General features: G+C 40.3%; 1 protein-coding gene and 1 long non-coding RNA gene across 2 annotated transcripts; one reads left to right on the top strand and one right to left on the bottom strand.

The window, feature by feature from the left end:
* The first annotated feature begins 5,554 nt into the window (after positions 1–5,554).
* Positions 5,555–22,191, top strand: LOC117501623. The gene is made up of 3 exons (XR_004558052.1): positions 5,555–5,638; positions 22,038–22,045; positions 22,180–22,191. It is a non-coding gene; the product is annotated as an uncharacterized LOC117501623 (long non-coding RNA).
* Positions 5,785–16,033, bottom strand: gmpr (guanosine monophosphate reductase). The gene is given in 11 exon segments (XM_034160541.1): positions 5,785–6,030; positions 6,157–6,176; positions 6,178–6,317; positions 6,434–6,476; positions 9,576–9,682; positions 9,809–9,890; positions 9,969–10,003; positions 10,006–10,141; positions 12,460–12,579; positions 15,584–15,636; positions 15,639–16,033. Coding segments are annotated over 11 exon segments (948 nt in total). The 5' UTR covers positions 15,670–16,033; the 3' UTR covers positions 5,785–5,849.
* Positions 22,192–23,498: the final 1,307 nt, after the last annotated feature.

Genomic DNA, 23,498 nt, shown 5'->3' with positions numbered 1-23,498 from the left:
TTGTGGGCTGTTTGATATGGGTTATTAGACATGTAAATTTAGTGTATACATAATTTGATATGATTAACGACTGTCATTATTGACAATTAACTACGATTATTATTATATTATGTGTATTACGCTGGAGGCGTCTTGGATTATTCTTCAGTGTGCTGGACGTCTTTGGCCTCTCCGTGCAAAGCGACAAACTCTTCAGCAGGGGACAGGCTGTACAGTTGGCGATCTCTGACCTGCTCACTGCCACTGAGGGGGGCGGAGCTTATTGGTCAGCTGCGGCTCAGATGATTCCACCCCCCCAAATCTCAAGGATTCTGAACAATTAAGGGTAGCAACCAGCCTTTCTGGATGTCTTCTGCTAACCTGAAACACCAAGTACTGAACTGAAGCGCTGAAGGGCCCCGCGCTTGATGCTCGCAGGGAGCTGGGCATCAGGACACGCCTGCAGAGACAGTCTGGCCTCAGGAGGGGGGCCCCGCAGCAGTTTCCAGCCAACTTGTTTGTACTATACTGTTCCCACCAAGTTCCCCGTGTCTCACCACCCGTTTCCTCTATAGCGACGGAGAAAAACCCTGTTGGTGTACGTATTTAACATCTGTACAAATGCACCTCTTTGAAAAGAAACCTTGACATATCTGGAGTAAATGAGCAGTTTGTGTTTTTATTTTGGGCACTAACCAGTGCTACATCTGTTTCAGTATACAGCAGCACTGATTGAAACACTCACTGGCCTCTTTTTGATTTGGCCGAGCTTTGAAATTGAACGATTGTCTCCCTCTAGTGTGTTAAGCTGACCTCAAAGATTTGCTCTGTTACCTCATGCAAGCTTTCCATTTTGTTGAAAGTTGGCATCATGAATCAGCTTTTTGGCATTGTTTTTTTGTGTACAGTAATGAGTGATTTACGTAGAAAACACGTGGATCTGTTTGTTGTTGCAGAGAGGTCAGGGTGCAGGCTCCAGCATGTTTCAAACTCATGGCATTTGAAAGTCCGGAGCCGCCAAGTAAGCCCTAATAGAAAACGAAGCATCTTCGATAAATTTAAACACGCCTGTAAGTCTTAGGTACTTTGTATCAATCCTTAAAGCAGTAGATATACGTTTACATACGTACACCCTGATTAATACATTCAGTTTTATTTTACTCCAACCTCACATATTCCACTATATCAATTTGTGTGTAATGTCTTAGTCAACTTTCTCCGCATAAAGCTTTTTAAATGGTACATTCTTTCTGTAGTATGTCAAAATGTCATTCAGTCAAAGGTTTACATACACAAACATGAATCTCGCTTTAAACATTCTGGAAGACCACAGAATGTTGAAATTACTTGTAAACCCCTTTGAATGACAAAGTGGCTTAATTAGGGAATCTTGGGTTGTATTACGAACCAGTGCCTTCTTATGTTTAGTAGCAAGCAAAAAAAAAACTTAAAGGACTAACACAAGACATTGAGCAGAATTTAGGAATCTCCACAGGTTTTGTTCTAACTTAGAATCCACAAGCAATAGCTCTGTTACATAAAAATATAGGGTACAGTCATACAGACTTCATTGTGGAATATTGTGGAAACAGGCTCAAATTAAGATTTAGGAATAAACCAAATACGGTGCATCTGGAAAGTATTCTTTTGTTATGTTAGTCTTATTCAAAATAGAGTAAATTCATTTTTCCCCTCAAAATTCTACTCACAACACCCATAATGACAATAAGTTTTGCAAATTTATACACGTGTGTACGTGGTTGATGGATGCACCTTTGGCAGCAATTACAGCCTCAAGTCTTCTTGAATATGATGCCACACTCTAGGTGCAGCTATCTTTGGGTAGTTTTGTCCATTCTTTGGAGCACCTGTCAATGGTCCATCAGGTCAGTGGGGAACGGTGGGCACAGCCATTTTTCGGATTCAGGTCTGGGCTCTGGCTGGGCCACTCAAATACATTCACAGAGTTGTCCTGATATCTTGGCTGTGTGCTTAGGTTCATTGTTCTGCTGAAAAGTCAAACTGTCACTCCAGTCTGAGGTCAAGCGTGCTCTGGAGCAGGTTTCCATCCAGGATGTCTCTGTACATTGCTGCATTAAGCCGTCCCTCATTTCTGACTAGTTTCCCAGTTCCTGCTGCTGAAAAACATTCCCACAGCATGATGCTGCCACCACCATGCTTCACTGTAGGGATGGTGCTTCGTTTCCTCCAAACATGACACCAGGCATTCACACCAAACATTTCAATTTTGTTTGAAATTTTGTTTCTCATGGTCTGAAAGTCCTTCAGGTGCCTTTTGCTAAGCTTCAGGTGGGCTGCCATGTGCCTTTTACTAAGGAGTGGCTTCCATGTGGTCACTCTACCATACAGGCCTGATGGTGGATTGCTGCAGAGATGGTTGTCCTTCTGGAAGGTTCTCCTCTCTCCACAGGAATACAGGAGCTCTGACAGAGTGACCATCGGGTTCTTTGTCACCTCCCTCACTAAGGCCCTTCTCCCTCGATCTCTCAGTTGAGACGGGTGGCCAGTTCTAAGAAGAGTCCTGGTGGATCAGAGCTTCTTCCATTTATGGATGATGGAGGCCACTGTGCTCAGTGGGACCTTCAAAGCAGCAGAAATGTTTCTGTACTCTTCCCCAGATTTGTGCCTCGAGACAATCCTGTCTCAGATGTCTACAGACAATTCCTTTGACTTCATGCTTGGTTTGTGCTCTGACATGCACTGTCAACTGTGGGACCTTATATGTAGACAGGTGTGTGTCTTTCCAAATCATGTCCAATCAGCTCAATTTACCCCAGGTGGATTCCTATTAAGCTGTAAAACATCTCAATGGTGATGATGATCAATGAAAAGAGGATGCACCTGAGCTCAGTTTTGAGCTTCATGGCAAAGGCTGTAAATATGTATGGACATGTGATTCCTTACTTTCATTTTCAACAATTTGCAAAAATCTTAAAAAAAAAAATTTCATTGTGTGTACCATTTTGATGGAAAATGAATTTACACCATTATGGAATAAGGCTGTGAGATAGCAAAAGGTGTAAAAAGTGCACTGTATCTCTTCCAAAGATCCAACAGAACCTCAGGATCACAACTAAGTGAGAAATGAGTTGGAAGCATCAGATCCAAGCAGACATCGTAACTCCCTTTAAGCGAGTTCTCCATCACCATGTCCTGGAAACCTCTCAAACAAGGAGAAAACCATTCATCAAAAATGAACATTTTTAAAAAGTGGTCTTCCTTTTGTGTATTAGTTGTTTCCTCCTTAGTCAGTATCCTTTCAGGTAATATTAATGAGAACTTCTAAAACGTAGGTGATGTCACGCTTCTATTATCAGTTCAAAGTTGTCATCCTGAGGTTCTGGTGGACCTTGGAAGAAATGTTAATTCCTGGTTGTTATTTGGATCTCATTTCTCAATTATGTAATGTGTATATTTCAAAGCTTCTTATATTTTTTGTGTAAACATCTCCATGCTTTCTTGTGGTACCATGATGCAATGGTTTCTAAGGAGGAACTGAACTTGCACCCACAAATCCCTGAATATAAAAACAAATTGCTGTTATAACCCAGAAAGAGTCAACACACTGATCATTCTGATTTAGTTTATTAGTTATTTTTCTGCTTTATTGCACCAAATAAGTTTAAAGTGCTGTTTTCCGGTACATATTTTAGGTTGGAATTGTTTTGTTTCTAGCATAGTTTACAGCCATTATTCCACCAAGGATTCCTGCGTGAAGCGCAGCGAGAGGCCACAAATCTTCAGTCGCCCTTGATTTCCAATTTCAGGCACAGTGGAATCAATGAAGTAGACACAGAGGTGAATCTTTAACATGCATGGCACAGCGACTCTTGCATATTTGGGGAAACTGATGACGCCAGAGGTCTTTACTTTCATTGCAGTGTAACCTTTGTGACGTGCAGACGCGCCCGCGGCGAACTTCATTCTTATCCTGTCCGTCAGTGGGAGTCTGACATTCACAGTTTAAATGCATGAGGCGACACGAGCAGCATATTAATAGTAGAGGAACCATCCAAATGTTCTTCGACACTTGTAGTGGGAAGCATGCTGAGCAAATGTGGCTCAGCATCCCTCTTCAAAGTGGCACACGTTGTAGAAGTCCAAATTAAGCACACACTAATCCTTACTCTTGTTATACAGAATCTGAAAATAGATATTTTGCCCCATCTCTGACCTTCTGTTAAGTTGCATTGACCCAAAACATGAAACAGCCAATAAGGGCCCTTAACGATTTTTCCGGTCAGGCTGGGATGTGAACCAAGGATCCTTTGGTCTCAAGCCCAACACTTAACCACTAGACCATCACCTCCTTTTGATATTTCAAAACATTCACTTTGGATATTATTAATTTCGAGTTCAGGCTGGCACTGATTTTTATTTTTTTTTATTTTTTTTTTATTTATTTATTTTAGTGGCTCTGTTTAATTTGTCATGTCAGGAGAAAAAAAACTAAAAATCATAACAATCCAATAATCCCAACAGTATTGGTAAATTTGACCCTTGACCAAACGTGCAGTGACCTTTCCATGTGTCCAGTCATAATGACTTATCGAAGATCAGACATGAGACAAATGTTTTAACAGGGGTTGGAGCTTTTTATTTTTCCTTACTAAAATTGTGACCCCCTGTTGACAAATTTTTTGACCCTCATCAAACATGCCTACCTTTCTGAAGAAGTAACCCAAAAAACACTTTCAAATCTCGCTCCCTGTGAGAGTCACGAACATTAAGATTGTTCCTCTGCTATAAAAGATAAGAACATTCCAAAGTTATCGGAGGGTCTGCATGCAGTTTATTGCACTGTGATTTCTTCAGCGGTGGCTAGATTTTGCATAATGAGTCACATATTTATGGCAACAAAAGGTGCAGCAGAATGGTTTGATAGTTTTTCCACATTAATCACCACTTCCTGTTGATTGTTTAAATGCAACATGGGGAAACAAAATTATGACTACATTAGAGTAAAAGAGCAGGAAGAGAGGGTAGTATTTTTTTTTTATTATTATTATTGTTGCGGGGGGGGGGGGGGGGATAAAAAAACTTGGATGTTTGCTAAAGTCAGAAATGTGCAAGATTAAAAGATGCGAAATCTGAGGAAATCTGATATTCTTGCTTTATAAGAAAAACTCATAATCTGAGATTACGAAGTCCTAAATGTTATAAAAACTGATAAATGTATGAGAAAGAACTCACTCTGAGACTATTAAATAAGTTCATGAGAGAAACTCTGATATTCTAAGAGATTATAAAGTAATACATTTATAACACCTCAGTCTCTGAGATTATAAAGTAAAGTTATGAGAAAACATCTGGGATTATATAAATCATAAATGTATGAGGGAAAATTCAAACATTCTCTAATAATCTTTTATTTTACCCACATGGCCCTAATATGTTGTGATATAAATACTTTGTATTCTTGCTGCTTTTATTTCCTGTATTTGTTACATTGTTCATAAATAATTTGTATCAACACACACAAACTGAAGGTGTGATTTGCAGAATATCTGCCCTTAGGCTCAAAACGTTCATGTGACTTTAATATGACACGGGTACATCTACTTCAACTGCACCTTTGTTGCATCTAACACACACTCTAGGTTGGGTCAGGTGATCTCTGTGTGTGTGTGTGTGTGTGGTGTGTGTGTGTGTGTGTGTGTGTGTGTGTGTGTGTGTGTGGTGTGTGTGTGTGTGTGTGTGTGTGTGTGTGTGTGTGTGTGTGTGGTGTGTGTGTGTGTGTGTGTGTGTGTGTGTGTGTGTGTGATGTTTCAAGTCAAGCTTTCAGTTCACTTGATAGACAAACTACAGCAGATATCCTGAGAGAAACCAGTAGAGTGCTCTAAGCCCTGTTAGGTGAACATTTGGCTCGACTGTTGCGTGACTCGGATGAAGGTGGTTCTGCGGCTCAGCTCTTTCAGCTTGGCAGCACCAACGTAGGTGCAGGTGGAACGCAGGCCCCCCAACACATCATGGATGGTGTTCTCCACATCCCCCCTGTAGGGAACCTCCACCGTCCTCCCCTCGGAAGCCCTGAGGGCGGAGCACAGAGGCCAAACGGTAGGAAAAGTCACCTAATTCTCTCAGTCACTCTTATTAAAGATGAGGTTGCAGTTATGAGTACCACACAAATGTAAGTTTAAAAGCACTTTCTCTCACCTGTACTCGGCGACTCCCCCAAACATATTTCTTCATGGCTGTGTCCGAGCTCATCCCGTAGAAGAGTTTGTACTTCTTGCCGTTCTTCTCGATGATCTCCCCGGAGCACTGATCGTGGCCTGCCAGCATTCCTCCACTCATCACGAAGTCAGCTCCAGCCCTGAGGTGAAGATTGAGTGTCTGAAGATCTCGTCTCACAATTAGCTCTTCAGAAACGTGGGTGGACTGAAGCACAAATATGTCGAATTATAATCTAGAGGAGGATTTGTTTACTTACCAAAAGCCTTTGCTACGTCACCTGGACAGCTGCAGCCACCATCCTGTACAGATGAAACGAACATCTGAGTCATAAGTTTGTGGACAGTTACACCATTTCTTTATTTCAGTTTTACTTTTGCACACAAACCACAATGTAGGTGAAATGAAACAATAAAGATGGATGTGCAGACTTTCAGCTTTAATTCAAGGAGGTTACCTCAAATCTTACAGTAATTATTTAGGAATTTGTAATTTTTTTTAATAGACAATCCACATACTCAAATTGACCACACCCCAAAATAAATTTATGGCTTAAAATAGTTCACATTGATGAATTATGATTTAAATTCTCCCCACATGTAATTGTCCATGATGAGAGGAAACTAGTTATAGAGACCAAAACCAGGCTGTAAATACAGTTTGTTGTTTTTGTGCTGTAAAGTTGGAGATTTTAACCCTGGGTGTCTATGGGGAGTTGCTCACTCTTGGAGTCAGCCTCAAGAGGACATTCAAGGAACTGCAGAGTTTGTCACTTCTGTGTTGGCTTCATTTTTCAGGTTGTGGCTTATGGTCCTTTAATTTCCTGGGTCCATAAGTAATTGGACGATCTAGGGATTATTAATACCGTACTATAAGTCAGCAGTTTATCACTAGTTTTGTTTTTAGACAAGACATTTTCAAGTCACAATGTTTTGGACTTCATTCATACATATATATCATTAAAACATACACACAGTATGATAATTCTGTCAAGTTGTTGGCAGTTCTCAAAACCTGAGTGACGCAAGAGGATTTGAGTGGGTGTAATTGGAGCAACTGTGCATACTTTGCAGCTTTTGTCTGCTGCATCCATCAGTATACAACTTTGCAGTGGACAGGAACAAGTAGAATTTTCCTTTAAAAGATGTGAAAATCACCTGCAGTTCACCAGAAGGCAGATTGGATACTTGATCTGTTTTCTTCCAGAAAACCCTTTTTATGTTTCACAAATATATATTTTTAAATTACACTATAAGAATAGGCAGAAAGTTATGAAATATTTTGTGTTTCACTATTTAGAATGAGAACACTAATTGGCAGGATGGTGGCTTAGTGGTTAGCACTGTTGCCTCACAGCAAGAAGGTAATGGGATCGATTCCCACCTGTGGCCTTTGTGTGTGGAGTGTGCATGTTCTCCCGTGTTGCTTGGGTTCCTTCCGGGTGTGCTCCGGCTTCCTCCCACATCCAAAGACATGCAGGTCAGGTCGGGTGGAAACTTTAAATTCTCTGTAGGTGTGCATGTGAATGTGTTTGTCAATATGTGGCCCTGTGACAGACTGGCCAGGGCCAGTCCAGGGTGTATCCCGCCTCATGCCTGTGAGTGCTGGAGTAGGCTCCAGCCTCCCTGTGACCATTAATTGGAGTAAGCGGTTGAAGATGATTGAGTGCGTGAGACACTGGCTCTATGTGTGCTGCCGCCCTCTAGAGGGCCTCAAGGTGCTACAGGTAGGTCATAAATTTTAAGATTTGATTTCCAATTTTGTAATAAAAGTGTAAAATGATGTAAAATAAATTAACTGGTGTGTTACCGATGGGGATCCACGGCCTATAGATTGGGTAGTGTTTATAAAACAGGTAGCTGACATTTTTCAAGGGTGCTAATAAATTGTGCAAATTATTACGCAAGTTTCTACAGAATGTTTTAATGTTAATTTACTGTCTTAATGTATTTATAAATTGTTTAGGTTCCTGTTATCACAGGGGTGGGCATCGAGGGCCGAGACACTGCAGGTTTTCCGTGCAACCAATCGCCTCAGCAGGTGATTTCATTAAAGATCAGATGTTTCAGCAGGTGATTTCATTGACAACCAGGTGTTTATGTTCAGAGCAGAAGCTCATCAGCAACCCACCTGCTGAGGTGATTGGTTGCACGGAAAACCTGCAGTGTCTCGGCCCTCGACGCCCACCCCTGTGTTATCATGAACACACTATTATTATTTTATTATTATACTTTGTCATGTGGTTTTGAAATGGACCACAATGAAATGTGTTTTCACTTTCTTGTCATCCATATATTTTTAAAGTATTTACAATTATGTACTTCAAGTTACAAAATAAAATCACACACGCATGCTATTAATATATAGATGATGTACCGCTGGAATGGCGTGTGAGTCAAGAAAGTAATTATCACCTTCCATTTGTTCAGTGTTGTTAGCTAATATTCATAGTTTCTCTAAAAATATTAGTCGTATCACCATTACATTTTGGCAGCATTCATCCTTGACCCAAAATACATAAGCATACCAAATGTCAGCTGTCCCATGCACGCATACATTTAAAGAGATGTCTCTACCCTTTTAATATATTGTGGCGAGCTGTGCAGAAAAGAAACCCAAGCCATAGCTTTTTGTCTTTTCTGCATTTTGCCCCAAGCAGGTGCTTTTATTATTACACACCCACAAACAAAGACTGTGGTGGAAGACATAAAACGTAATACACTTCTCACTCATGGGTAACGGCAAGATGACACTTGAGTAAACTGACTAAACCAATTGAAGTACAAAAACACAAATATCAATAACATTCAAAACCCTAAACTCCCATGGTGCATTGCAGTACAACATCCATTGTTAACTGGTGTTAGCCAATATTGCTAATTTCTCTAAAAATATTAGGCCTATCAACTTTCTGTTTTGCACTGTTCATCCTTAACCCAAAATAGATAAGCATACCAAACGGAAAATATCAGCTCTCTCCAGTTTCTCTGTGATTGAAGCCGCACACACACTTTGGCTCTTATAATATAGATAATAATGGTTATGAGATGGTGATTAATAAAAACCAATAAAATACATCTGAGTCTCATGTCAGTTAAAGTTGTCATTAAAAGTTTGGTAATGGCTACTTTACAATGCATACATTGGAAAAAAAAAAAAATCCAGTACCATGATAGACCGTTTAAAATTGAAGGATAAACTTTTAATTATATCACCCGCATAAATAATGAGGCCGGAGCCTCCAGAGCAACATTCAAACTGATAATTTACTACACATCATATTTTCGTTACTTGCCGCAGTATTTGCCAGGAAGTATTAAAATACTGTAGTCAGTGAGCAGATGGACAGAAGCTGGTGGGTTATTTTGTAGTTTTCTGGTGAGTGATGGTGTGTAACTCACAGAGATAATGTGTCCTTTGAGTCCGTGAGCGGAGTCTGCGCACTCTATAACAGCACTGAGTTGTGGGTATCCGACGCCTGTCTTGATTCGGGTTGTGCACACCGACCCTGCGGTGTCCACAGTGCAGCCATGAGACAAATCCACTTTAATGTTCATGCTCCTACATACTGTACACCCTGCTGTGTTTGCAATTTTAGACCTCACAGGGACGTAGACTTCTGGCAGCCACCCACCTGGTCCAATACCCACTTTGATGATGTCAGCACCAGAGAGAATGAGCTCCTCCACCATCTCTCCCGTTACCACGTTCCCAGCCTGTGATGCACACAGTTACTTCTCACGTGCACTCCTAGATGAAATACACCCTCAGACTGCCAGCACTGTTGATCTTACCATGATGGTGTGTTTGGGGAACTTCTCTCTGACTTCTTGACAAACTCCACAAAGTACTCTGAGTAGCCATTGGCCACATCCAGGCAGATGTACTTCAGAGCTGGGATGGCTTTTAAGATGGCGCACAGCATCTCCAGATCTGCACTGCCGCTGCCTGAGCTAGCAGCCACGTGCTGTGAAGAGGAAAGTATACCAAAATGTAAAAAAAAACAGGTCTGGAAGATGCAGTGGTGCCACACATCACTGCATACGCCACATTATGAAACAGCCTTGTGCCCTGGATATCAACCACCCTGGCAGACAACTGGTCCATCGCTGTGGGCTTCTCCAACCTTGGGTCCTGGCGGATCATGCACAAAAAAATTTTGTCACATGGCCAAAATCTTGTAGTTGATGCTCCCTCACAATGCAGGTGATACATTACATCTTATTCCCCCTAAGTAACAGTTTGTTTGAACCAGTCATTCCATGGTATCCAAGGACCCACGAAGACATCTAATTGTTGCCTGAGGTCATGGGAAAGTGTCCATCTCTCACATCCATGCAGTAAGACAGGTCGCCACAAGACCAAGCGTTAGACCTTCATTCTCCAGCAAAGATATCAGCATTTGCAGGCAACTCTGGCCAGCAATCTCATTACTCCATAAACTCTTCCCAGGTATCTCTCCATCTCAAAGCTCTAGGGCCGAGACATGATTTTCATTGCTGATATAAGTGAACATCTCTACAAGTTCAACAATTTTACCACACAGAGATACCCTTCTGATGGCCAAGTCCAGGATGTCATTGAAAGCCTGGATCTTAGTCTTGATCCAGGACATTCACAAAGCCAGACACTCACATTCCTCAACATCTCAAGTGGTGCGCGTAAAGTATCCACTGACTCCGCAGTCCACAAAGTCAACATCAGTAAACCTTTCATCACTAACAAGGGCACCTAAGCTGCTGGTCTCCACGACCCAACACCCAGTCCAGACAAGCACTGAACCGAGGAGGATCCAGAAACACATCCTTGATGAACACCAGAATTCACTGGAAGAAGTCGGAAAGGAGGAAAAAAAAAAAAAATTCAGAAGTGATGCTTTTGTGCGCTTACATCTAACATTCTGGATGATTATCCGCAAAGTTTGTCCAGTCTTCCACAGAGTAGTGCTTATGAACGGCTGTGAAGAGGGTGTGCTAGAGGTAGAGATGAAAAATAAGAGAAAACAAACATTAGATTGTTGAACCACTGTGGTTTCCATATCAACCCAGCTCCGGTCTCGTTCTTCTTTCCCATTATCAGCTTAAACCACACTCACTTCTACTTGTTTTGCATATCTGGAACAGCAGCGTTCTGCAGGCCGATAACTTTTATAGTGCAGCACATAACTGAAACAGTCAACAGGGGTGAAATGTTAAAGTTGCTCCAATTTTTGTAAAAAGTGATGCAAATTACTGGTTGAGCTAATAGGATTAATAAATGGAATAGTTTGACAGTGTTGAATGCTTGGTCTCCAAAGTAAAGGTCAAACAAGGTTGACGTCCATTGGATTCTATGACATGTGACATATGTTACCCCGTAACACGATAACTAAGCATGACACATGGTCCAAACTATTTTTTTTTTTTTTTACAACCCTGTTAACTCAACTAATAACACTACGTAACACAATTTTTGTTCCTGGCTTCTAAGTGTTATATTTCAACTGCTTATGTCTAAAGTCTATGGAAAAATGACTACATTCAGCACAAACTTTGATTTTATTTATTTAATTTTTTTTTTTACATTCTAGAAAGTTCTAAAAGTTCCTTGAAATTTCTAGATAATTCTGGAAACTTCTAGAAAATTCTGCACAGTTCTAGCAGTTAAAGAATATTCTAGAAGACTACTCAGTAGTAGTGAAGGCGAATCGAGAATATTCTTGAAAACGGACAAATTTCAAAATATCATTGTCCTGATCACAGAAGCAAAGTTTCTGTGGAATAACAGCTATTTTCTATTATTTATGACATAGGTTAGGAAAACACGCTGTGTACCCAGGAACAAAACAAAAATAAAAATTTGTTACATAGTGTAATCTGCATCACGTTTTACCAAAACTTGAATAACTTTAACTTTTGACCCTGTACAAACTGACACTGACTTTTGACACCATTCTTGCTGTTTTTAATCCCATAACTCCATAGAATTCAGTCCACAGATACTCCAAACTATACCTTTTTGGAATCCTTATGATCAGACAAATAATGTGTTATAGCTTTCAATATGATTGGGGCATCTCTAATTTGGACCCCTGTATAATTCTTCAATTGACCCCTACCTGACTGCTAACTGAAAAGTCAAGTGGCCAATCAAAAGAGGAATGTCTAAGGAGTATTTGTGCCGAATTTGATGCTTTTATCACCATTTGCAGGATCCACTCTAAATATTCTCTTGTCTGCTGCTCTATTAAGACTTTGTTCTCTTTAGTCGGCCGGTGATGAATGCTGTCACCTAGTTCACACTCACTTTACTGAGGACACGAGCCATCTCAAAGGTTCCTGTGGTATCCATGTTGGCAGCGATGATGGGGATGCCAGTGTAGGTCTGTTTGGAGTTGCGGAATGTAAAGGTCCTCTGAAGGTCCACCTGAGGACAAAAACATGTGTTTATTCTTTTTCATACACAGTAATCATAAGACACACACACACTCACATGGTAAAGTGATCAGCTCTGCTTCCTCTAAAGTTTGACGTTTGTCTTTGAGCAGCTAATGGTGAGCCCCGGACACGACCCTCTGAATCTGTTCACTGCACGTCCAGCTGAATGTGTGCTGGAATAATTATCAGACAGCATACAGTACAATCTGAGTCTGACCAATTATTTTAAATTAAAATGGCTAAAGAGGAGTTGTCTGTGGAGGAGAAGGAGTATGCCTATCCGTCATAATCCAGGTGAAACTTTCAGAAAAACACCCTGACTGCATAAGCTGTGCTTTATTTTGAAATCAACTTTGACAGTTACATAAATGGCCAGTTATTTACCCCCAAATTAATTTGAGTCCAAAGCTGCAATCACTAGCTGAACCACAGTGTAATTTGTGGTAGTATTATTAGGCTGATGCTAACTCACAGTACAGCCCCAATTGAAAGTACAGAATTAACAGTTAATAGTTTCTGATTTGGTGTAAAATAATGGTCACAAGCAGAGGCGGCCATGACAGCCACCACACTTGGACTTTGGGAATGCAAGAAACTGACAAATGAGCTCATTTCACGGTGTATATTTGTTTCAAACACACCTGTTTCTAATTTCCAGCACGCATGTAATGATTATTCGCTGCAACAAGCCCAAACATGTCCAGCAGGTGTCAGTGTTCAGCAGGTGACAGGTCTGTGGTATCTGCTGTTATATGCAACTAGAACATTGACCTGTGGGGAACCACAGGTTCTAGATGTGGTTGTTTGTATATACAGAGGACAGCTGATGTTTGGGCAAAAGGCAAATGTGTTTACAGTTGTGCTACATTTTTTTTAAAGTATTAACAGAGAAAAATTTTCTTGGCTTTTGTGAAAGTCTTTGTTGAAGGTTTAATCTGTTTCAGTTGTGTTCAATTTTCTAAAATGAATTTTTGTTGTCAATAAGCTTTTCTGAAGCTGCTTAACCAGAGCGATATTCTATGTAATGAATTTACAAATAACTGAAGTTTTGGACTTGCACCAAGTGTTCACATTAGATCTTTTTTTTTTCTTCTTTTTTTTTTTTTTTGGCCTGTGTGAGACACTGTAATGCTGCTGTTTTGTCCAGAGTGTGAACATGAAAAATCACTAAGGTATATCTTATATATTATATTCCAATTCTAAGGTGGAACTATGCCAGTATACAAAGGTATATCTAAAAAGGAAGAGTAAAATAGGAGAGTAGAAAAGAGTAGAGTAGAGCCATTTAGGTGCTGGTCTTGAGAACCAGGGATGGTAGGTTAAAAAGCTTTTTTTATCCCATGGGAACTCTCCCTACCCATGTTAATTATGGGTTTGTTACATGTTAATTATGGGTTTGGGGTCACATGCACACATCTGCTGTCTGGGATTTAGAGGACGGACAGACAGAAACCTCGCAGGCTTTTATTTTGAAATACAGACCTCTTATGGTGGAAATGTGACATAAACAGGCCAGTTGTTTTCAAAACATGACTGATTTCTCAGAAAATATTGGTCCAGTCACCTTGCTGTTTTCATGACTTGAATCCTCGTGGGGAAAAAAATATATAAGTATGCCGAAAGACGAAAGTCAGCTCTTTCTGAATTCAATTGATGCTCTAGAAAAACATAAACACACAGAGGCCACTTGCCTTTTAGTATATAGATGGGTTGGTTGTCTTTGTGTCCGACAGCAGCCTGTACTCAAAGTTCTTGAAATGGAGTAATATCTCCACTTGGACATTTACCATTAATGCAGGTACAAGAGATGTCTCGTATTGCACATCTTCATGGCTTAGTATCCTAAATGCAAAGATGCCTCTTTAGTGTTGTGAGAAGGAAGGCAACATTAGAAAGTGGTAAATGTTTTAGTTTCTCAGGTTTTTTTTGTTCGGAAAGTGTTGCAGGCTGTAAATGCAGGGATACACAAACATTAACAAATGAAGTGAAGGTGTCCAGACAAGATATGAAATATCTTTCGTTCATACTGGCTGCAATGAAATCAAAGTCAAACTGCGCCCCCCAACACCACCACCCCGCCCCATTCTCCATACCATCCCAACATTTTCCTGATTTGATGTAATGTGGTGTGGCCTTCTTGTTATTGATTATCTCCATCTTCCATGATGTTCACCCCCCCCCCCATCTCTAAATAGCCGTGTAATTGTCTGCCTGGTTTATCCTTGGCAGGTGGATTTCCGGCCGCTGCTCACGAAGCGCATCGCTGCATCAAAGTCACCTTGTGCAGACCTGCAGTCATTTTGGTTGGTTTGTCAGAAGGCTATTTATTCAGAGGTCAAAGCAAGGAAAAACTGTTGGGGAGCGATTATTAAGACGTGTCTATATCAGAATTTAAAGACACTCCAAATGCCTGTACTTGCATGCTGAAGTATTTTTTTTTTTGTGTATGTTTGAGTATCAGGTCAGGTTGGTACTGATATCTGTCACGTAAATGTGCCCCAGCTGACTGTATCACAGTTCTATTTTTAAACCAGGCTTCTGAGAAGGCTAATATTGTTTACCAACCCCCCACCACCACCTCCATAGATCCACTGGTGTGGTGTGCTGGCCGGTACCAGTCCCGTGACGGTCACCTTAGCTAAAGATGTGTATGTCACAAGCTTTTTAATTTGAGTTTATGCGCCTGTTTTGCTTTACGCACTGAGCTTTTGCTTCTTTCAGCGGCCGTCTTTGCTTCCTGAGTACCGAAAGCTTTGGGCATCTACTAACATTGTACGAAACATTAGTAGAACGTCGTATTTGATACTTCCTTTTAATGAAGATGATATGATTGTGGCATTGAGGATTTGACAAGAAGGCCTCAAAGTCCTCCCCACCCCCCATGTTTAAATACTTAATGTCCTTATTACATCATTCGCCGCTGACGCGTAACTGTAGACGCTGAGTGTCAGACATAGACTCTTCTGAGAGGTAAGGTAACAATAGTGACCCACCTCTGAGCGACTCTTCAGGCTGCTCCTCTTGGGTCTAAAGAGGACATCTTTAAGTCCAGTTTGAGGTCTGCATCCACCCGAGGCATCTTAGATGCTGAGAACACTGACGACCAGGATGAGGATGATGTGTAGGTGGAGAAGGCCGCCTTGAGGAAGGCTGCAGTAGCGGTGAGGCTGCTGGTCCCAAACTCCAACCACCAACCCGAACCTCCAGGCGGCCAGCGTATTTATAGCAAAGAGGGGCCCAGCCCCAACCTCAGCCCCCATGGCTCTATTTGGGACTCGACTCCATCTCTCCCTCCTTCCCCTCTGTCTCCTCCTCACCTCCCACAGAGTGGCAGCGGCAGCAGTGGCCGAGATGGAAGGCAAGCCAGGCTGTCCCAGCTGCTGACGCATGTACACACACACACACACACACACACACACACACACACACACACACACACACACACACACACACACACACACACACACACACACACACACACACACTGCAGCACCCAATCCACTGCAGTGCTACAGAGCACACCTGCTGTCCATTTGGGGCATTGCTCCAACAGAGACTGACATAGTAGAGGAAGCAGAAGATGGAGAGATGGGATTTACTATAATCAACATCAATCTATCAATGCACCACTTTGTCAAGAAAAAAATTTAAGCTGGAACTCGAGTAGCAGTGACCTTTGTGCTCATAAGCACCCTGAAACTCATAACAAGGCTTCACGAATAACTCGATAGTTTATTATGTTATGGTCATTGTTGCAGAGACAGGTGGCTCTGTGGGATAGGAGTTAGACTACCAACATATAGACCGAGATGTTTACCGCAAGCTGTCAGTCTGTGTCCTTCAAGAACACACTTCATCTGCATTGTCCCAGTCCACCCAGCTATTAATGGGTATCGGTCTTGGGTGAGGAAGTAACCTGCGATGGGGGAGTTGTAGATTCTCACCCACTTTATGCTATGGTGCTGATCAATGGCCCGATAGGCCTGTATAGCACTTTCCTCTAGGTTGTCTTGGGCACATTAAAAGATGACAAGATTGCCCAAAGTTGGAGGTTTCATAGTCCTGCCTGTACACAAAATTGCACAGTTTAATATGACATAGTTTTTATGGCTTTGAGGAAATTTTGCAGACTCACTGACTTAACCCTAACTTTGTCGCATAATCAGGAATAATCAGGACTAAAATGTGATGTAAGCATGTTAACTACTGCTTTCAATTATTGCTAATGCTTGGAGCAGCCATCTTGGACTATGAACTTGAGTTGTGTGGCGTCCGAATGAGCTGATAAGCTGGAATTACAGCTCGGTGGGAGCCACTTCCAAATGTAACTTCCAATGGCTCAATATAAAAACAGCCATTGGTGGGCACAGTTCTGCTAATCCGCTAATTGCTAATTAGTGAAGTTACGTTTTTAGTTAACGGATTAGCTTTTCAGCTAACTTGAAACCATCAGCGGACTAATAACTTCCAGTAAATTTAGTTCTGCTAACTTTCAGTCCACGAGCATTTTTTTTGCTGTAAAGTGAGTAAATTAACGGTCAAAAACATTTGTAAACCTTAAATATACGTTTAGTTCCTGTTTATGAACGCAGAGAGCTAGCTAACACTTCCGGCTCACAGTTTAAAGCACACAAGCCATGGTAAGAAGACAATGCTGTTGTTGCAACACAGAGCCAAAAGAAGTTGCACTGTGGACAAAAACAGAATGTAAGCAGTTCAAAAGTAAGTATTTTTATTTCTTTATTTTTGGTGCATTTGTTTTGTGTTTGCGAACGCAGTATGGGTGAGCGGTATCTCTGTTAACAGTTATAAACAGTGACTTCTAATACAGCAATCTACTGCTTTCGATAAACATGACAGTTGTTGTGGTTTTATTTTTTTATTTACTTATTTTTTTCTGTGTCATTTGTCTTTGTGATCCTGGGAATGCCAGCAGCCCTGTGGCGCTTAAACTCAAAACTGGCTTATCAGTAGCTGACAGTGTAATCCGATGTGACCGCGGCCGAGCAATACTAAAAGTTAGTAGTACTTCTGCTAAATATTTTAGCGGGTATCGGTATAGTGTTAGAAAAGTTAACGTTCAGTTAGCGGTTTAATGGATAGCAAAGCTAGCTTTTTGGTTAGGTATGCCCACCACTGTAAACGACCCAGCCATATGGTAATGCATGAGCGTTCAAATTTAAGTAATCACTGGTTGACTGAATTACTGTTGTAGAAGTCGTATCCTTAAGTCTATATATCATTGCACCAAATATGAGGACACAGCTCTCAAAGCTTTTTCACGACTTTCTTAGTGTATATCACATGAACACTGTGGCATGTTACCACTGGCTACCAGGCATTATATATTAGCTGTTGAGTGAGTCAGCCAAGTGTATAAATTGGTATAACCCTGAGTCTAATCCTGTCAACTGCCCTGAACCAAATCCATTTATTATAACCTGTATCATAACACAAGCAACAAACCACCAAACCTAGGCTTTGCAAATAAACACACTGACAAACAAACTCATTTCCAGCATCATGTTACTTCAAAACCACACATGTTGACCAAGAGTGAAGGAGAGAGAAAGAAGTGTCTGCTTCTGCTGCATTTATACAAAATCATTTCTGCAGGGTTGTGGATCTAGAATATCACCATTGTCAAACAATTTCTCTGACTGAATACATTTTTGTTCAGAAAGAGCTCCCCCCCCCCCCACCCCACCCCACTCTGCGCGCACACACAGACAGTTGAATTAATCCAAAATCCTTTCCACAGAGTTTGTGTGGACGTATGACTGATATTAAGTTGTAGAACAACTTCTGCGAAACAATTAGAAAGTTGAGATTATTTTTGATTTAGTACATTCTGTGCAGAAGCAACTTGTCTTTGTCTCTGACAACTCCACCTGCTCCTAATCTATCATCAATCCAACATGCACTAAACATCCAGCAGGTGGCACATACAGCTATGGGATATTAAATAGGTAAAACAAAATTGATTGTTGGATTGATCTGTAGCACAAAGTTTATTGAATTTAGTGAGTTTGTCCTCATTTGAGTCCTTTTAATCAAGCAAGTTACGAGATGATAGCAATTATTATTTTTGAGTTATGTGTTTTTAAACACAGATGTGATGGACTCTATCTATTATCTATCTATTTATCGCATTTACAGAACACATCTAGGCTTTTCCAAAGCCTAGAAATAATCAGTAGTAATACATTTATAGTCATAGTGTATAGACAAATAGATAAGCCACATTCAGTGTGAATTTTAAGTGCTGTGTTTGGTATTTGTTGATTCCTCATCAGTGTCTGATGGGAAAAACTCTCTGTTGGTTTTTGCTCGCGTCATCGTCTTAGAAAATTAAACATTGTCCTTTATTCGTAAGCAAATTTTAATGAATCGTTTAATGAACCTTTTTTATAAAGCTGTTTTAAGGTGCCAACTTCATTTCACAACAAAAGGGCATCATCGGTTGATTTTCTTCAGTATCAATTCTGACCAGTAGGTGTCAGTGCAGCTGAAGAAAACGGCCGTCAATGAAACAACGGCTTTAAACTGGGTCCAAATGTTTCCTGGCAACAATAACATGTTCCGGTTGGATATTTGTCAGTTTGTCGCTGTGTTGGAGTGTTTGTAATTGTGTTTGTGATGCTCATTTCTACGTCTGCGGGTCTGTTACAAAGAATGAGACACAAACTCTGACAAACAAAAGACAGTATATGTAAATGATTTAATATTTCAGTCTTGTCTGAACTGGTGTGTGTGTGTGTGTTTAAATGTTTAAATGTTATAACTCATTAGCTGGTTCAGGGTTTTACAAACCCAAAGCTCTTTTCACCTCTGCTGTGCTGCGCATCTCATTTAACATCGATAAGAAGGTCAGACAAAAAGGTCACACAAAGCTTTGCAGGTAATCAAACCGATAAGAAGAGATAAGGTTTTGCTCAGCTTATTCCATGTAACTACCGAGATGGGACGTGGGGGAAAGTGTGAGTTGTGTGTATCTGCAGCTTTATCACATAAGTCCTATAAAACTCCTTTGATGCTTAACATCTCCTGCAGTTAACACCTGCAGAAAACCATCTTGGTCTGCAGAGGAAAGCAATTTTGTGTGAACCAGCTGTTTTATTTAGCTTTTCTTGTCTTTTTGTTATTGTTATTTTAAAACTTTTGTTTTTTCAGAATTTTTTATGGAGTTGTTTCATTTACCTTTTGAAGTGTTTTGAGACGGCAAAATTGTTTCAGTTGTTTTGAAGTAGTGAATCATTTCTGAAACATTTGATACATTTTAAACATTTCCACGTGAAATGATTTTGTAATGTCACTGGTTCACTTTGTGTTTAAAGCATTTTAAAACTGCGAACCACTTTATTTATTTATTTACCATTTTGAAAACGATTTTTTTTCCTCTTTTCTCAAAGAATGTGAATCATTTAATATACTTGTCTCATTTACTTTGGAATGTTTTTAAAAAATAAATATTTTCTAAATGAATCTTTAAGTTTCAAACTAGTGAATCTTTTTGAGAACTGATTGTTTTTATCCTTTTTAAAAAAAAAAAAAAAAAAGCATTTCAAAACAATGTCTTTCCCTCACAAACCACACATTGAAATAGTAAAACTAAATGACACGCACGCATCTTCAACCGCTTAATCCAATTAAGGGCCACAGGGCACTGGAGCCTATCCCTGCAGTCACAGGGTGTGAGGCGGGATACACCCTGGACAGGAGGCCAGTTTGTCACATAGCCACATATAGACAAACACATTCAGACCTCCACGCACACCTACAGACAATTTAAAGTTTCCAGTTCACCTAACTGGAACTATATGGGAGGAAGCCAGAGCACCTGGAGGGAACCCAAGCAAACACAGGGAGAACACGCAAACTCCACACAATAGGCCACAGGTGGGAATCGATCCCATGGCCTTCTTGCTCTGAGGCAACAGTGCTAACCACTAAGCCACTGTGCTGCCAAATAAATTAGTAATTTTTTTTTTTTTAAATGGCCATCTGATTTAGCATTTTGAATCTTTTGAAATGGAACTGTTTCATAACATAACTGTTTCTTTTAATGTTTCCACCATATAGAAAATGGTGAAAACTTTCGTATTTCACTATGCAGCCATTTGAAGCAGAAATAATATTCTGATACAACTGTTTCATTTACTGCTTGCGGTGTTTCAAAACAAATTATTTTCTAAATGAATTATTTAAATTATTTACTTTTGAGCAGTTGGTCCATTTGGTTAAATCACTAGAACATTTTGGACGGATTTAAACAAGAAAGGTATCCTCGAGCTGCATCTGAATGTGTGTCATAATGAAAGCAGTTGTGAGATCACCGTGAGCTGGGTGCTGTTTGCATCATGTTGGGCGTGTTTGGAGGATGAGCGTTACCCCGGCACACGGCAGCAGGTTGGCGAAGTTTGTTGGAATCTTTGATGTTGCTTTACTGGCACACATTAAATTGAGAATAACTTAAAATTCTATTTGTTTTCCATCCAGTTGGAACAGGTAACCACAGAGGTATCACTTTTCATTTGGGATTATGCGTCGACTTCATGATGCAATTATTTATTTTCAGATAAATTGCTGCATTTCTTTCCTCTTTTTTTGGCTCAATAAGCCCCGCCTTCTGCATGGGCCTCTAACAATAGGCTACAAGGTCAAAGGTCATTCTTGTTTAAGAAGCAGGACTATTTTGGGCCTGTACAAACTAAACATTATCCCGTGTGACATTATTAAATAACAATATAAATAAATGAATATGTGATTATTCTCTATTCTCATTCTTTAAAACACGCTTTTTGAAGTCGCAAACTTTCCACTGTATATCAGCCAGTTCTGCTTAAATTTGAGAAATGTTGCATCCTAAATTGAACTCTTCCTTTGGCACAGAGTTCCATTCCGCGAGTCAAATAACTCGTCTCTGGTGGAGAAGCAGCCAAGTCAGAGATAAAGTTAACAGATGTTTCCACAGGAAATGTGATGTTTTCTCTCGGCGTGGGACTGAGAGGTGCTTCAGTGCTGACAGCAGCGGCGGTAAACACGTCTGCCCGGACGTGACAGCAGAGGTCACAGTGTGTGAGCTCATAAAGGCAGATAAAAGGCCATTTATCTGCTGACTGCCACTCGTACGTCTACAACAACCAGCCGTCTTAAAACGGTTTTCCCCTCCGGATCGAAATAAATAAACTTCTCCTCAGCTTTGGCATACGCTCTCTAAATTACAAGCCCACCTCGCCAGTTTAACACAGGGGTGATTCTTTAACTACGGGCACTATTGGCCTTGTAATGTAATTTCCACCACACCATTGCCTTACAATATAAAGTGCCTTGGGGCAACTGTTTGTTGTGATTTGGAGCTATATACATGTGCTCTGATGTCACTGTTTATCTCCGTAGAAACTACCCAAACAATCTTTCATACAAACTGTTTAAGGGACATTACAGTGTTTGTGGTGGAAATTACGGCAATAGTGTGGGACAACTACATTTTGTTTAAAAAATCACAACAGTTGTATGACATTGACTACCCCAATTATGTTTTGATTATTTTTACTGATATTTATTCAGAGATATTTTAAAACATTAGAAAAAATGTTTCTTTACCATTCATTTTTATCATTGAAGATCAAAAGTCTGGGTGTGGGACAAGCACAAAACGGCAATATTTGCATATAATGATGCTGAAAAAAGGTGGAAAAAGTCATCACAGACTACTAGAATAAATTTCTTAACACACTTTCATTGTAAAGATAACTATAAAAGTGTGGAAATTTCCCCTTTTTCTGTTTTTCATACAACTATGATCAAAGGACATAAGTGCCTGTAGTCTAAGAATCACCCACAAATCAAACTAATAAATGCAATTAAATTCAAACTGGCCAGATTAAGAGAGTTTATAATGAGGATGAACTGTTTCACATTTGGTGAAGTTTGATCAAAAATGCACCTTTGTTTTGCATATACAATATCTCATAGACATGCCTGCCACCTGCTGGATGGTTAGTCAATTGATGATGAATTAGGAGCAATAGTAACACCGCTTCTGCACAGAAATGCAGTACATTTGAGAAGTAAATCATTATTCTGTGATGTTAAATGGTAAATGGACTGCATTTATATAGCGTTTTCCATCGGCATGAGACGCTCAAAGCACTTTACAATAAAGCCTGACATTCACCCTGATGCGCAGTGCTGCCATACAAGTTACCCACTACACACTGTGAGCAACTAGGGGATTAAGGACCTTGCCCAAGGGCCCTTGGTGATTTTCCAGTCAGGCTGGGATTTGAACCAAGGATCCTCTGGTCTCAAGCCCACCGTTTAACCACTAGACCATTCCCCTATTAGCCCTGATGTTATATCATACCTACACATATAATGCTGTAGGAAGGATTTTGTATGAATTTAGCCATGAATGAAAGAGATTGTCACAGGTGTCTTGGTGGCTTCCCTCACTAGTTTTCTTCTTGCACAATCAGTCAGTTTTTGAGAAATTCCTGCTCAATGCTGTTTGTATTTCTTAATGATTGAAGTAAATGAAATCCAAGACATATGTAGTGACTCAGAAAACTTCATGTATCCACCTTCTGCCCTGTCTCAAGAAAACTGGCTGTAAAATTGATGATTTGTTTTCACTATAAACCTTCATTTGTCCACATACTTATGGATACAAAACTGTAATTCCAAAATAGTTAATGCAGTATTTCTAGACAGAAAGACTAAATTTTATTACTGTCCAAGTACATATGGGCCTAAGTGTCGGTTCTTCTGAAAGCATTTTATTATTCCTGCACAGCAACAACCAAACTTAACATATGGGGTTGACAAACAAAGGGAGGAAGGGTCACCATGACAACCAAAACCATGTAATATGCATATAAAATATGTCACAGGATCGGCAAGTGT

Source organism: Thalassophryne amazonica, chromosome 20, assembly GCF_902500255.1.
Source record: "Thalassophryne amazonica chromosome 20, fThaAma1.1, whole genome shotgun sequence".
In the NCBI taxonomy this organism is placed as follows: Eukaryota; Metazoa; Chordata; class Actinopteri; order Batrachoidiformes; family Batrachoididae; genus Thalassophryne; species Thalassophryne amazonica.
This window is presented reverse-complemented; position numbering and strand designations above follow the sequence as displayed.